Source organism: Tamandua tetradactyla, chromosome 12, assembly GCF_023851605.1.
Source record: "Tamandua tetradactyla isolate mTamTet1 chromosome 12, mTamTet1.pri, whole genome shotgun sequence".
NCBI lineage: Eukaryota > Metazoa > Chordata > Mammalia > Pilosa > Myrmecophagidae > Tamandua > Tamandua tetradactyla.
In genome coordinates, this window is record NC_135338.1 from 25,100,391 (window position 1) to 25,116,386 (window position 15,996).

At 43.8% G+C, this 15,996-nt stretch overlaps 1 protein-coding gene across 3 annotated transcripts in view; it reads left to right on the plus strand.

Annotated features, from left to right (window-relative positions):
* The window catches only part of PLEKHH1 (pleckstrin homology, MyTH4 and FERM domain containing H1), a 67,117-nt gene that overhangs the window by 18,771 nt on the left and 32,350 nt on the right, over positions 1-15,996 (plus strand). For all 3 annotated transcript variants that reach the window (XM_077122793.1, XM_077122795.1, XM_077122794.1), the window contains exons 3-7: positions 4,655-4,717; positions 5,621-5,770; positions 8,249-8,332; positions 9,259-9,340; positions 9,475-10,223. In XM_077122793.1, coding sequence (XP_076978908.1) covers positions 4,655-4,717; positions 5,621-5,770; positions 8,249-8,332; positions 9,259-9,340; positions 9,475-10,223 — 1,128 coding nt within the window. The remainder of the gene's footprint in view (positions 1-4,654; positions 4,718-5,620; positions 5,771-8,248; positions 8,333-9,258; positions 9,341-9,474; positions 10,224-15,996) is intronic.

Sequence of the window (15,996 nt, forward strand, 5' to 3'; positions counted from 1 at the left end):
CCAAAGGTTGCTGGCTGGTGGACTTTCTGCTTCTCATGGCTACATTGTTCTGCTCTCTCAGAATCTCTCTCATTCTCCAAAATGTTTCCTCTTTTATAGGATTCCAGTAAACTAATCAAGACCCGCTTGAATGGGTGGAGACACGTCTCCACCTAATCCAGTTTAACAACCACTCTTGATTGAGTCACATCTCCAGGGAGATGATCTAATTACAGTTTCAAACATACAGTACTGAATACGGATTAGAAGAAACAGCTGCATTTACACAATGGGATTAGGATTAAAACATGGCTTTTCTAGGGTACATACATCCTTTCAAACCAGCACACATGGTGTATATTAAAGAAATAAATAATATTAAAATCCCAAGGGGAAAAAATGTTTGGTAGGTTGTCAGTGACAGAGAGTGATTTCTGGCTCTAGCCAATGGTTCATTGATCATTCTTGCCTAAAAGGAAATGTCCAGCAGGGAGGTAGAACCAAATACATTCAGTTCTTGACACTACTTGGTTTCACCACCAGTGAAACCTTATCAACAGATGAGTAAAACATATGAATTAAAAATAAATAAATAATAGGAGGAACAAATGTTAAAATAAATTTAGTAGATTGAAATGCTAGTGATCAGTGAAAGGGAGGGGTAAGGGATATGGTATGTATGAATTTTTTTCTTTTTTCTTTCTTTTTCTGAATTGATACAAACATTCTAAGAAATCATGATGATGAGTATACAAATATGTGATGATATTGTGAGTTATTGGTTATATATCAAGAATGGAATAATCATATGGTAAGAATGTGTTTGTATGTTGGTGTGTTTAATAAATAAATAGATAAAAATGTTTGATTTGCTAAAGCTGCCAGAATACAATATTCCAGAAATGGATTGGCTTTTATAAAGGGAATTTACTAGGTTACAAATTTATAGTTCTATGGCCCTGAAAATATCCAAATTAAGGCACCAACAAGAGAGAATTCTTTCTCAGAGGAAAGGCAGCCTCTGGGTTCCTCTGTCACATGGGAAGGCGCATGGTGACATCTGCTGGTCTCTTGGGTTGGCTTCAGAATGGCTCACTCAGTTCCTATGGGTCCTTCTGGAATCTGCTGGGGGGCTTTCCTTCTACATTTCCAAACATCTGCGTCTGCTCTTTTAATGACTCCAGTAATCTAATTAAAGCCCACCTTGTATGGGTGTGGTCACATCTCATCTAATCAAAAGGTCCCACCCACAGTTAAGTGGATCGCATCTCCATGGAAAATAACCTGATCAGAAGGTCCCACCCATAAGTGTCTCCATAGAAACAACCTAATCTAAAGATCCCACAAGAGTATATTAAAAGAGCATGGCTTTTCTGGAGTACATAGTAGTTTCAAAGTAGCACACAAAAGTCAAGAATAAAAACGATCGTGTCCTGTGGAAATTCTGTGCCTTCTGCTGGTCTACCAGACATGAGCTCTAAATGGTTCACCTAAGGGTCAGTCTTGGGGGAGCTTCTCAAGAATCCAAAGCTTTCCCATTCAGTATTTTATTTTATTCTTGAAAAACAAAGTGCTTTCAGAAATTGCATTAGAGTTCTTTCTGATGCAGGCAAAGAAATCAACTGTGGCTAGTTTAAGCAAACAGGGACTTTATTGGAAGGTGCCTGGGGCAGTTCATGAACTCTGGAACTGTGCAACACTCATGACTTGGGAAGGCAAGAAACAAGGCCCTTTGGCAGCTGAAGTTTTTGTGCCTTCTCTGATGCAGCCCCTTGGCTCCAGTCTGCGGTTTCTCAGTTCCAGATCTCAGATTCCTGGGAAGAGAGAACTAGATTAGCCCAGCCACAGTTGGAGTTGAGGGCGGGGAGGGTTATAGAACACTAACCTAATCACTGGGGCCATCACCTAGGTATTGATCACATGCTCCTCCCCCATCAACACACACATACACACAGGGGGAGTTCCTTCCATGCTGGGCTGCCCCCTGCCTCTAACCTTGATATTGGTTTCTGCTATGCTGTTATCTTCCTCCTAGCAACTGTTTGAAGGTCAGGGGACTCCTCTAGGACTAGCTGAGGATTGTTTGATTTGGGAAAGGCCATCTGGCTCTAATTTGATGCCTGGGTAGCACCAGAACCAACGCTGGCTGTCTGGCTTAAACAGAGAGAGGTCCCATCACAATAATTAAACCCCAGAGTAGAAGGAAAAGAGAAGAGGTTCTGGCATCCTTGACCTGAGAACATGAATGTCTGTTAAGAGTGGTCCTTTCAGTTGGGAGCCTCAGACATTTTTGTTCCATGGGTTGTAAATCTCGGATTTTACTTGGGATCCTCAGATGAATGTAACCCCAAGTCTCCTTTAAAGGGAATGTGTACTACAAGCATCTGTGTCATGATCCACAGTCCTAGGAAGGAGAGCGAACAAAGGAGGAAAGGCTTTCCCAAGAAAAGGGGAGCCCTAAGTTCTCAAATATGAGCTCCTCTCCGGTGTCCCTCTCCTTTTGCTGCCCAGCATCAGGTTAGGGGTTCCTTCCTTTGCCACCGACTTAACCCCAAGACCAGAGAACATGCCTGGCACGGAGTTACCTGTAAGTTTAATTAGGAATTTTCGAACAGGAGAAAATTCTTCCCAATGGAGGCTGGTCGGGAAATGGAAGTCATTGTTCCCTGCGTAAGAGAGAGAGGAGTGCCGCAGGAGTGGGTATAAAGGTTTAGGTCCACAGGGTGTGCGTAGAGTTTCAGCAGGGGAGGGACATTTTAAAGGACTCCAGTAAACGGATTAAGACCCACCTTGAATGGGCAGGGTCACATCTCCATGGAAACAACCTAATCAGAACAACTATCTGTCCCTACAAGATTGGATTAAAGAATCATGGGTTTTCTAGGGGTACAAAACAGTTTTAAACCAACACAACCCACCCTCTGGACCCCAAAAAGACGTTCTTTCCATATACAAAATAATGACATTCTTTCCCCCCTGAGGGGGTCTGTTGACCTTTAATGTCTTCCTGGTTATGTGTGCAGCTGCATGCAATGACGTGTTCTCTAATTGAGGAAGGGGCGGGGTCTGGGCCCTGCATCCTCACACTTCCCTTCTGCACTTTAATCTGCAGAGATGAGGTGCCTGAGGGCTGGGCTAGAGCTCAGAAGGCAAGGCCTGAGCCTGCCCAGCCTCTGGGAGGACCCAGCCTGGGATGTTATGCTTCTTGCTTATTTATAATGCATAAATATTGCCTCTGGGCAAGGCAGGATAGAGAAGCAGCTAACTCCTACTGAGCCATGGAAAGCAAGGAATTTGATGGAAGAGTTTGATGAGTGAATTTACTCTGCTGCTGCAGGGTCTGTTTGATGGTGTGCGGTTTGGGCAGCACATGGCGGTGCCCTGTCCAGGGGGAGAATGGGAACTAAAATCCGACCCTCACTCCGCTTGCCAAGCCGTGAGCTGGCAAATCTGCAAAGAGATGCTATGTAGGCTGTAGGCTCATGAGCAACTCCTTAGACTTCAGTCTAGGTCTGGTCCCTGGGGAGTCTCCAGGTACAGGAACTTTGGGCTCTTTGCTTGGGCCATGTGGAATAAGGTTCCTGATTTGCTGAGCTGCTCTGACCTGAATGATATGCCTTTATTGGCAGCAAGATAATTTTTTTTTTTATGGTCAAAAAACTTACGTATTTAGAATTTGCCAGCCGGACTCAGTTTAAAATTTTGTTGGCAACATCCGAAACATCATAGTCAGGAGCCAGTCAAACACGCACCTTCTCCTTTCCATCAGGCCTGATCTGAGTGTTGGTCTTGGCCACATCAGTGTCATAAAGCTCCTTCACAGCCTGTTTGATCTGCTACTTGTTGGCCTTGACATCCACAGTGAGCACAAGAGTGTCATTGTCTTCAGGCTTCTTCATGGCTGATCCGGTGGTCAGGGAGAACTTGGTAATGGCCTAGCGGTCAAGCTTGTTTCTCCTGGGGGTGCTCTTCCGAGGATAATGGATTGTCTTCTGAGACGCAGTGTCTTGGGCCGGCGGAATGTGGGTGAGGTGCGAATCTTATTGTTTGTGTGGCTGTGGACTCCTTTCAGTACTGCCTCCTTGTTTCAAAGCCTTTGCTTTGGCTTCAGTTTTGGGAGGGGCAGGGGCTTCCTTCTTCGCTTTCGGCACCATCTTAGTGAAAGAAAAAAAGGTAAAAATTTTGAAAATGTGTCTTAAACTTCTCTTCCCCATTCTAGTTCTTTAACTTAAAGAAATCAATAAGTTGAAACCTGTGAAATGTCATTTTCATTTAGCGGTATTTCCTGGTGGGAAGGAGTATTCTGTTACCATTGACATGATAGGGGCTCATGTGAGAGAGTCTGGGACCCAGTACAGAGAGGAAAGAGGCCTCATGGAAAAGAGTGAAAGCAGGATTGAGGGCAGGAAAGCCTTAGAATGAATAACAATGGTCCTTCTGCCCCTCAGCGGATGTCCTACTCGGGAGAAGAACTGGGCTCTCACTCCCTTAGCACAGAGGACAGCAGCCATGGGCTTTTTAACTGCCCATAAATTCATGGTCGGGTTGCTGGACGTTGCCATGAAAATCTTCACTGGCCTATGTGCAGCATCAGCACCACTCGCTCTTCTTGTTTTGATACCATGATCATGGTAGGGAATCCTTGACTATATCCCCCTCCTCTCTGGTTGAGCAGATGCAGGAGCTGGAACAGAGGCTGCTGGAGGCAGAGCAGAGAGCAGAGAATGCTGAGACCCAGGTAAGCAAGGAGAGGATTGGTGGGAGTGTGCAGGGGAAATGACCGCTGGCCTTTCCTGGCCCTTTTCATGAACACACCCAGACACTAATGAGCTCCTTACGGGGACAAAGAAAACCAGCAGTTATGTGTTATCAGACTTTGAAAAAATTAAGGTACATGGAGCTTTATATGCTAATGAAGGAGCATTTAGGTAAAGTTTGGTACAGTTAGTAGGTGGATGTATTGGTCAGAATAGGCTAGCTATGATGAGGTAACAAATTAATTCTGAAGTCTCAGTGGATAATCACCTTTAGTTGTCACTCATGGAATGTGCCCATTGAGGGTTAGCCAGGGACTGTGTTTCACACAGTCATTCAGGGATCCGAGTTCGTGGAGGCTCCCCTGTCTTATAGCTGGACCATCTAGTAAACTCAGCCTCCTTGGTCTCCATGGCAAGGGAAGAGAAAACCAGACACTTGTGCACCAGCTCTTAAATATTTCAGCCCACAAGTGATAAGTCCTTTCCATTCAGTCCATTGGCTGGAGCCAATGACATGACTCCATCTAACGACAAGGTGGGTGGAAAACATGGGGAAGCACAAAGGTATTCAGTGAGCAGTAAATATCTCTGCTACAGTGAAGTTGGAACATTGCTATCCAAGGCCCACCTCTACCCTCCTAGGGGCCCAAAGTTAAATGGCCCAAGACCCAGCTGTTTCTCTAGAGTAACTAAAATACTGTCAGTTCCTTCTGATGCCCAGATGAGTGCCTAATAAGTGGTCATTTAATTAATTGGTCCAGACTGCCCTGTGGAAGAGTTTCGCCTGGGAATCACTGTCTGGGGCTTCCCGAGGCATCCTGTCTCATCTTATTGGCTAGCTCACACCACATCCCCTACCCTCTGAGCCAATTGGTACTTTTCAGGTGGGTGTCATGGAAGAGAAGGTGAAACTGTCCTATCTGAAGAATGTAGACTCAGCAGGCAGCCTGCACCAGAAGTACCAAGAATTGCTGAAAGCTTTGCAGGGCAAAGATGAGCTCATCAGCCAGCTGGAGGCGCAGCTGGAGAAGCAGGTAAGCATTAAGGGCAGCAGACACGAGTCCCCTCTTCAGCATCTTCATCCATTGGTTTTCCAGCTTCTTGGGCTCACTCCCTCAGGAGGCTATTCTTTTATGTGTAAATTTAATTATTACAAAGGTCTTCCCCTTCACATCTGGTCATTAGAAGCCAGGCAGGGAATATAGTGGAAAAAGAAGCCAGAACTGATCTGGGTCTGAATCCCACCTCTAGTACTTGCTGCTCTATGAGTGTAGGAGAATTACTTGCCACTGATTCTCATTTTATGCATCCGTAAATAGAGGATATGAAACCTCGTAGGATTGTCATATATAGGATGAGGTATAATGTAGGTGCTCGATAAGCATAGCTTTTCCGTTTCCTTCCTGGCCATTTCAGTGTCCTGCCCATTGTGTGGTACATGGTACTTGGCTGTAGTATGATCAGAACAGCAGAGCTGGCTGGTCAACCTTGATGAGCTGGTTAGCCAAAGTTTGTCAGTGGTCTTGTATAGGCAGAGACCAAATTTACCACCTCCTCTGAAAAGCAAGACCTCCTTTGCTGAGCACATGGGCCCAGGAGAGGTTAGTGCTCAACCTTTTCACCTGCAGTCAGCAGCTTTGCGCCTTTGAGCACCTGGAGCATTGCTTTGCTGCGTCCCTGTGCCTAGCCTCCTCCCCTTCACCATCTCATTAACTGTGCCCCATTTCTATCCCTTCCCTCTGCCACTGGCCTTACCTATCCAGCTTTCCCCTCATGCCAGGGCTCCATCAATTCCCATAGGAGCTCCTATGATGCAGTCAGATGAGCTTTAATTTTCCACGTGTGCATTCCCTAGCTAATCCTAGTGTACCTTCTAACCATTATGGGCAGATTCTTAATCACTCGGCAGAATTCGCTGAACATTCCTTTGTGGAATAGGCCTTTATATGCTGTGGGGCACTAAGTATTCCTGAAAAAATAGTGGGAAAACAATTTTGATACATGGAATCTCAACTCAATTTTCCATTGATTTTAAGAGATGCTTTATCTTCACTTTTGACTGGTTCATAGTTAGAAGTGGCAGTATTCTTGGAAATTGGAGGCCACTATGAATCCTGCTGAAGCTCCATAGGTAGGAAAAAATCATTTTACAACAATAATCAATAGGTCAAGATCAGAACAGAAGGAATGCTGTTGTGAGTGAAGAGACCTGACTTTAGTCCCAGATGTGCAGTTGACTGACAGAGGCAAGTCATTTCACCCCTCTGAGTTTTCAGTTCCCACAGCTGAATGAAGAGAGTATCAGACTAGGTCAGGGGTTGACATGCTTTTTCCATAAACAGCCAGATAGTAAATATTTTAGGTTTTGCATGCCATGTGGTCTCTGTTGCAACTCCTCAACTCGGCCATTGTAGCTTGAAATCAGCCATAGACAATGCATGAGCTGAATGAGTGTGACTATATTACAACACACCCTCACTGTTGAAATACAACGTGGCAGTGGTGGGGGTGGGGGACGCCAGGCTGAGGCCTAGATGTGGGGTTGATGTCAAACACGAGCCAAAATTTGTCATCCCTTGAACTAGATAACCTTTAAGATCCTTTCAGCTCTGAAATGCCAAGAGCCTGACATTTTCATATTCTTAACTCATTTCTGTAGACTTACCTGTTTTGAGTCTTAGGTCTGTCAACTTGCAATCATCAGACAGTTTCTCCCTTGAAGTGTTACCAAGGTCACTGCTGCTGTTCTCTGAACAACTCAGGGAAGGCCCATTGACTCCATGCCTTCTAAGATCTGGGAACTAGTACTCCTTGTAGAACTGGTTGGTTACCTGTGTGTCGGACACTGTGCTGTGCACTTTCTCTCACCTAATTTTCAAGCCAGCCCTGCAAGGTCCATGTTTCACCTCCCCCCCACCCTTGCTGTGGAGGTGAGAGTGCAGGCCTGGAGAGGTTAGGTTTCTTGCCCAGGGTCCCAAAGCCCATACTTTCACTCTCTACTAGGCTGCTGTATTTCTGTTTTTCAGATACAAAACTCCCTGTTCAGTCATCTTACACTCTTTTGACTATTGGGGGGGAGGGTGGGGGAGGGGAGAGAGACCTCACTTGTGTGCTAATTTAGCTTTATTTTTTGTCTGTAAAGATAATACATGCTTATAATAAAAAATGCAAAAATACCAAAATGCTGTAAAATGACAAGTAGGGGTGGTGCGATGGTGGCTCAGTGGCAGAATTCTCGCCTGCCATGCTAGAGACCCGGGTTCATTTCCCAGTGCCTGTCTATGCCAAAAAAAAAAAAAGACAAGTAAATTTGTTCCTCTATCCCCAACCCGTCATTTTTACTCCTCACTGCTAACAACTGTTCCCTGTGAACATTTTCTTTTGTGTTGAAGCATAGCATTCCATTGGTGGGTGTACCTTCATTTGGCGTTTCTTCTCTAGGGTTTCCCACCTCCAATCATTCACTCTCCCAACGACTGCTGTGATAAACTAAGACCCCCTCTTTATTGCAGAAGCAGATGAGAGCTGAGGAAGCAAAAATTGTTCAAGAGAAAGCTGCAAAGATCAAGGAGTGGGTGACAATAAAGTTGGCAGAGGTAACTCAACCATGGGAAGCCAGGAAGCCTAGAATGAGATGAGCCTGGGGATGGTCTCATCTCCCAAAGTTTTCCTGCCTCCTGTTTGTGGTGCCTTGACGAATGTTCATTTTGTTAACCATTCGTCCTTCATTCAGTTTAAATGCTGAAATGCTTTGCTCACCTGGCCTCCCCTTTCTTTTTTTGGAACCTGTTCTCAAGTCTCCTGCTGGACTGCAAGTTCTTTGGGGTATCTCCATATTCCCACAGCACCAACCCTTGCTAAAAGGCGCTCCAAATGAAAAGTGTGTTGGATTTAATTTAAAAGAAAGTGCAACAATGAGTATGTCTTATGCTTGTGTTGAGTCAAAGAAGCCAGGCATAGAGAAGCACATACTGAATAATTACATTTATACAAAGTTTAAAAAACGGGCAAAAGTAAAACAATGTGTTTGGGGATACATATATAGCTGGTAAAAACTCAGAAAACAAGGAAGTGAGTATATAACCTTAGAGCAGTGATTCCCTTTACAGGGGAGGGAGGAATGTGTGATCGAGATGGGGCAAACTGGCAAGGGGGGTTGCCTGGGTTGCTAACAAATTTCTGTTTCCTAACCAGGGTGTGGTCACATGAATATTAATTTCACAGTTGTTTAGAAATCTGTTTATTGATGTGGTGTGCATTTTTCTGTGTGTTGTATTTTGCAATAAGAAACATTACAAATAATAAGAAAAGAAAGTGCAGGTGCTCTCAAATGGAATTTTATCGCAAACCATACCAGTTGGCACAGAGGGAGAGAGGTAGCCAGGGCTCTCTGAGAGGGTCAGCATTGGATTTATGGGGCACCAATTGTTTTTCAAAGATTTGGACTTTTAATCTTACTTTGAATTATGCTACTGAACCTGTAGGTTCAGCATTCTAAATTTTTTTTTTTTTTTTTGCCAAGCTTGAGATGGAGAATCAGCATCTGAAAAGCTGTAATCAGTGCCTGGTGGACCAGGTGGGAGCCCTTCAAAATGCACTGGAAGGTAGGGAGGCTAGAGGCTAGGGTCCATGTGTGAGTGTGTGTGTGCGTGTGTGCATGGTGGAGTGTGGGGCTGACTCTTAAGGAGCCCTCACATGGCTTTGGCTTTGGCTATGCCTATTTTTGCTCTAACCACAGCTCTTCAGATGGCACCTTCAGGGGAGCTGCTGGTGGCCCCCCAAGAAACCCTTTATCGGGAGTCTCTTACTTCTGGGCCAGGAACCCAGCCAGTGGGGCAGAACAGTGGTTCCCAAACCCAGGGTGCCCCGAAGACACCTGTGCCAGAACCTTCTCCAGGTGCCCTGCAGGACAAGGACTCTGTCCCTGAAGCAGGAAGCCCCGTGGAGGACTCTAGCTCCAGCTTGGTCCACCCTTGGAAAATAGCAGAAGCCAGGACCCCTCGTCCTTATCTAGGAAGAAAAGGCTCTCCTGGCCCAGTATGCATGAAACCTCACACTCCTAGAAGTGGTTCAGCTTCCTGGGGTGAGGGCCTGGGCAGTGCTCAGGGCGGGCTGCCCCCTGGGACAAAGGTCTCTGGCCCCGGCAGCAGCCTGACCTTACCGAAGATGCGGGCTCCCAGCACCCCTCGGGAGAGCATCCAGCTGGCCAAGCGGCACCACAGCCAACCCCAGGTGGGCCCTGAGCACCTCAACCACATGGTCAGCATTAAGATTGGCACCCTCTCAGCTCTGCACCCCTCTAACCTTCCTGAAGGGGAGACCCAAGCTGAACTCCAGGAAGAACCTGAGAAGATGGAAATGGAGGAGCCACCTTCCACAGGGAGGAAAGAGAAAAAAGAGAGCCCAAAAGCCACCAGAACTGAGCTGGAGGATGTGGAGCCGGGAAACAAACCCCCCACACCACCCCTGCACCGCTTTCCATCCTGGGTAAGAGACCAGCTCAGGTCTGGGCAGGGCTAGCAGTGCGAAACCTTTTCATCGTGCTCATCCATGCACTGAGCAGGAGACGAGGCTGGTATCCTCACCACAGCCCGGGGAGGCGAGTACTGTGGAGCCTGTCTGTACCACACAACTGGTAAGGGGCCGAGTCAGGATTTGAAATGACACAAATGGTAGCTGCTGCCATTTCCTGAGCACTCACTGTGTACCATGCACCAAGCTGGGTATTGTATACAGATTTTCTCATTTAATCTTCATGACTCTTCAAGATAGTACAGTGCAGTTAAGAGTGCAGGTCTCAGAGTCAAAGCGCTAGGGTTAAAATTGCTAACTGTGTGTCTGTGGGCAAGTTACTAGCCCTTGTGCCTCAATTTTCCTACCTATAAAATGGGGATAATAGTGTCTACTTTAAGGGTTGTTGTGAGGCTTGAGTGTCCTAATATTTAATTAAAGTATAGCTTGATTCCTAGTAAGTGGCATGTAAATCTTGACATACAAACATAGTTAGTAGTACATAAGGGTTGGTTGTTATTATTATTACTATTAGCAATCATAGTTTATTGAAGTTTTGCTTAATGACAAGCACTATACTAAGTATATTTCAAGCATTCATTTATTCATGCTATAAAACTTTTTTAATAAGAGAATTTATAGGTTTATAAAAAATTATGCAGAAAGTGTAAAGTCCCATATACCTTCTCTCACACAGCATTTTCCTTCTTATTAACATTTGCATTAGTGTGGTACTTTTATTACAATTGATAAAGCAATATTATAGTTACGCTGTTAACTTTAGCCCTCGGTGTACCTTAGGGTTTACTCTTTGTCTTGTACAGTTCTGTTTTGTGTGTGTGCTTGTGGTAACTTAAATGCAACCTAAAATTTCCCTTTTCAAGTTATTCAGCTCAGTGGTCTTACGGATTTTCAAAAAGTTGGGCCTCCATCACCATCATCCATTGCCAAAATGTTTCCATCACCACAAAAAGAAGCTCTGTACCAATTATACACCAACTCCTTCTTCCCTTCCCCAGCCTGGCCCCTGGTAAACTATATTCTAGTTTCTGACTATGAATTTGCATATTCTGCTTATTTCACATAAGTGAGATCATGCAGTATTTGCCCTTTTACTTCTGGCTTAGATCACTCAACATGATACTTTCAAGGTTCATCGATGTTGTAGCATGCATCAGAACTTCATTCCTTTTTTATAGCCAAATAATATTCCAGTGTATAGATATGCCACATTTTGTTTACCCACTCATCTGTTGTTGGACACTTAGGTTGCTTCCACCTTTTGGCTATTTTGAATAATGCCACTATGAACACTGGTGTGTAGATATCTGTTTGAGTCCCTGCTTTCAGTTCTTTGGGGTAGATATGTAGAAGTGGGATTGCCAGGTGATATGGTAGTTCTATGTTTAACTTTCTGAGGAATCACCAAACTGTTTTTCACAGTGACTGCACCAATTTACATTTCCACCAACAATTAATGAGTGTTCCTATTTCTCCACATCCTCTCTAACACTTATTTTTTGTTTTGTTAATAGTAGCCATTCTGTTGGGTATGAAAGTGGTGTTTTGGTTTGCTAAAGTTACCAGAATGCAGTATACCAGAAATGGGTCAGCTTTTACAAAAGGGATTTATTAGGTAGCAAATTTATAGTTCTAAGTCCATGAAAATGTCCAAATTACGGCATCAACAAGAGGATACCTTCACTCAAGAATTGCCAGCATGTCCAGGGTTTCTCTGTCACATGGGAAGGCACATGGCAATGTCTACGGTCCTTCTCTACTGCCTTCTGGTTTCAGATGGCTCTCTCAGCTCCTTCTGTGCGTCCATTGTCTGTGTCTTGGTTTCATCACTCTGCTCTTTATGTCAGCTCTTTTAAGGATTCCAGTAAACTAATTAAGACCCACCTTGAATGGAAATAATCTAATCAAAAGGTCCCACCCACAAAAAATCTGTACGTACAAGATTGGATTAAAAGAGGATGGCTTTTCTGTGGTACTTTCAAATCAACACAAATAGTATCTTGTGTTTTTCTTTTGCATTTCTCTAATAACTAATGATGTTGAGTATCTTTTCATGGTTTTTTTTTTTGGCCATTTGTATATTTTCTTTGGAGAAATCTTTATTCAAGTCTTTTGCCATTTTTAAATTAGATTGTCTTTTTGTTGTTGAGTTATTGGAATTCTTTATATATTCTGGATATTAAACTCTTGTCAGATATATGGCTTCCCAATATTTTCTCCCATTCTAAGGGTTGTCTTTTTACTGGCTTAATAAAGTCCATTACATGGAAACTTTAAATTTTGATGATGTCCATGTTATCTATTTTTTCTTTTATTGTTTGTGCTTTTATTGTAAAGAAATTATTACCTAAGATAAGATTCTAAAGATGCTTCCCTATATTTTTTTCTATGCATTTTACAGTCTTAGTTCTCGTATTTAGGTCCTTGATCCATTTGAGTTCATTTTTGTATGTGGTGTGAGGTAGAGGTCCACCATCATTCTTTGCATATGTACATTCAGTTTTCCCAGCACCATTTGTTGAAGAAATTATTCTTTCCCTATTGAATGTACTTCGCACCTTTGTCAAAGATCAATAAGCCAAAAATGTGAGGGTTTATTTCTGAACTCTCAGTTTGATTCCATTGTTCTGTTCTGTGTTGATTCTTGTGCCAATACTATACTGCTATTTTGTTTTTGGTTTTTTTTGGTGGGTGGTGGTATGGCCTGGGAATCGAACCCAGGTCTCCCACATGGCAGGAGAGATTTTATCACAGAACCACCCTTTCACCCACTATGCTGTTTTGATTACTATATGTTCTAGTTTGCTAGCTGCTGGAATGCAATATACCAGAAACAGAATGGCTTTTAAAAAGAGGAATTTAATGAGTTGCTAGTTTACAGTTCTAAGGCCGAGAAAATGTCCCAATTAAAGCAAGTCTGAAGAAATGTCCAATCTCAGACATCCAGGGAAAGATACCTTGGTTCAAGAAGGCCAATGAAGTTCAGGGTTTCTTTCTCAAGTGGAAGGGCACATGGTGGACACAGCGTCATCTGCTAGCTTTCTCTCCTGGCTTCTGGTTTCATGAAGCTCCCCGGGAGGCGTTTTCCTTCTTCATCTCCAAAGGTCACTGGCTCGTGGACTCTCTGCTTTGTGGTGCTGCTCTTTCTGAATTTCCCATTTTCCAAAATGTTTCTTCTTTTCTAGGACTCCAATAAACCAATCAAGACCCACCCAAATAGGTGGAGACATGTCGTCACCTAATCCAGTTTAACAACCACTCTTTGTCTAAATCACATCATCCAGGGAGATGATTTGATTACAGTTTCAAACATACAGTATTGAATAGGTTTTATTCTACCTTTATGAAATGGAATTTTGATTAAAACATGGCTTTTCTAGGGTGCATACTTCCTTTCAAACTAGCACACTATAGCTTTGTAATAAGTTTTAAAATTGGGAAATATCAGTCCTATTTGTTTTTCTGTTACATGATGGTTTTGACTTTTCCATTTCTGCAAAGGAGCTGTTGGAATTTTTGTTGGAATTGCCTTGGATCTTAATATTGCTTTGGGTAGAATTGACATCTTAATAATATTTAGTTTTCCAATCCATGAATGTAGACTGTCCTTCCATTTATTTAGATTGCCTTTAATTTCTTTCAGCAATGTTTTATAGTTTTCCATGTATAAGTCCTATACATCCTTGGTTAAATTTATCCCAAGATATCTGCTTCTCTTGGTTGCTATTGTTAGTGGAATTTGTTTCTTGATTCCCTCTTCAGATTGCTCAATACTAGTATATAAAAACACCACTGATTTGTGTGTTGATTTTGTACTCTGCCACTTTGCTGTATTCATTTATTAGTTTAGTAGCTTCAGGGATTTTCCAGGATTCTCTATGTATAGAATCATGTAATCTGCAAATAGGAAGAGTTTTACTTCTTCCTTTCCTGTTTGAATGCCTTTTATTGCTGAGTGTTTTTATTAGAAAGTGGTGCTGAATTCTTTCAAATGGCTTTTCTTTGTCCACTGAGATGATCATGTGGGGTTTTTTTTTCCTTTGTTCTACTATTGTAGTATATGATGTTAGTCAATTTTCTTATTTGAACCACCTCTGTATACCTTGAATAAATACCATTTGATCATGGTCCAATTTTTTTTTAATATACTGTTGGATTTAGTTTGCTAGTATTTCTCTTGATGATTTTTGCATCATATTCCATGAAGGATATTTGTCCACAATTTTCTTGTCTTGTGATAACTTTATCAGGCTCTGGTATCAGGTAGTGCTGGTTTCAGGATGCCTGGTAGAATGGCTTTGAAATCAGTCAGCTGCGGTGGGGTTAAGGGGGAATACAGGTGAAACCAGATTGGCCTTGAATTAATCGTAGAAGCTGTGGGGTGCATATATAAGGTCATTCTTTTTACTGTTCTCTCTACATTTGTGTCACTTGATAAAAAGTGAAAACAGAAATGGGGTGGAGGCTGATGACATTTCACAGGTCAGTGGTGAGATGATGAGTGTCGAATGCATAGTCAGCACCTGGCACCTGCCAAGCACTCAGTATGTGTACAGGAAGTTTGGTGCTATTTCCACCTTTTACAGATGGAGACAATTTTGTCCCCAAAGGCATAGTTACTTTCCCAAGGTCACATGGCAGTTGTTGAGGGGACCAGGCCTTAAATATGAGCCCAGCTGCCCCCAAAGTTTAGCTCTACCTCTAGTTCTGCCTCTAAGGGAACGTCGCGGAGTGACATCAGCCTCGTACTCATGGTCTGACCCCCGGATGCCATGGTGGTGAGAGGCAGCACTGGCAGCACATTTCAGTGTCAGATTTCCATCGGAAAGCAGAGGGAATAGGGTACCTGGGGGAAGAGGCATCAGGATGCACAGTACCACCTCCACGTCACTGCTGGTGATGGAGGGACCCATCTTTTCATCAGTGTCTCCTAGGTTCTCTTGAAAATGCTGGTACTCCACAGAGATTTTGCATCCCTGGCTCATCAGCCCTGTCCTTAGCAGTGATTGCTGACCAGCAGCTTAGAGGTCTGGGGGGGACCTGCAAGCACCAGAGGGAGGGCTAGGAAGTGGGGAAGTGCAGCGTCACCCAAGGACAGCCCATCTTCAGGTCAGTGGCTGCTGACCTGTCCGTAAAGCCCACAGAATCATGAGAGCACTGCCCAGGACACTGCTGATCAAGTGTGAGGTAGAGGACAGGTGGGCAGAGAAGGATGCAGAGGGACAGCTGGGGTGAAGGAGGAGGAGATGCTGAAAATGGGGCAAGGGCCAAGTCAGGTTGGAACTGATCAGAACCATCCCTCTTGTTCAGCACAGGTGGGAACGAGGGATCTTTCAGATAAAAGATGTGGCAAGAAGGCCCAGCAGGTATTATCAGAGGAAAATGTTGCTTGCTTCTTTCATTTTTCCAAAATACTAGCCACCTACCGTGGTGACTAATAGTGGGTCCTGTGTTCTGCCTGTGCATGTTAAGTGTGTGTGTGAGAGAGGGATGGGGGTGTGGATGGGGAGAGTAAATATATGAAATGCTTCAGATGACAATTTCCCCACAAAAACATCAGCTAAACTCTGGGCTTGAGGGGTTGAGGGGTGTCAGACCCTCTCTGCTCCCTCAGCTGGGCCCCAGGACCCAGAAATCAGTCAAACCCGTTTAAGGAGAATTTGCCTCATGTCTGCAGTCTTCTTTGTAACTCGTCCCTAAGGAAAACACAGTACAGTGCCAGCTCCTT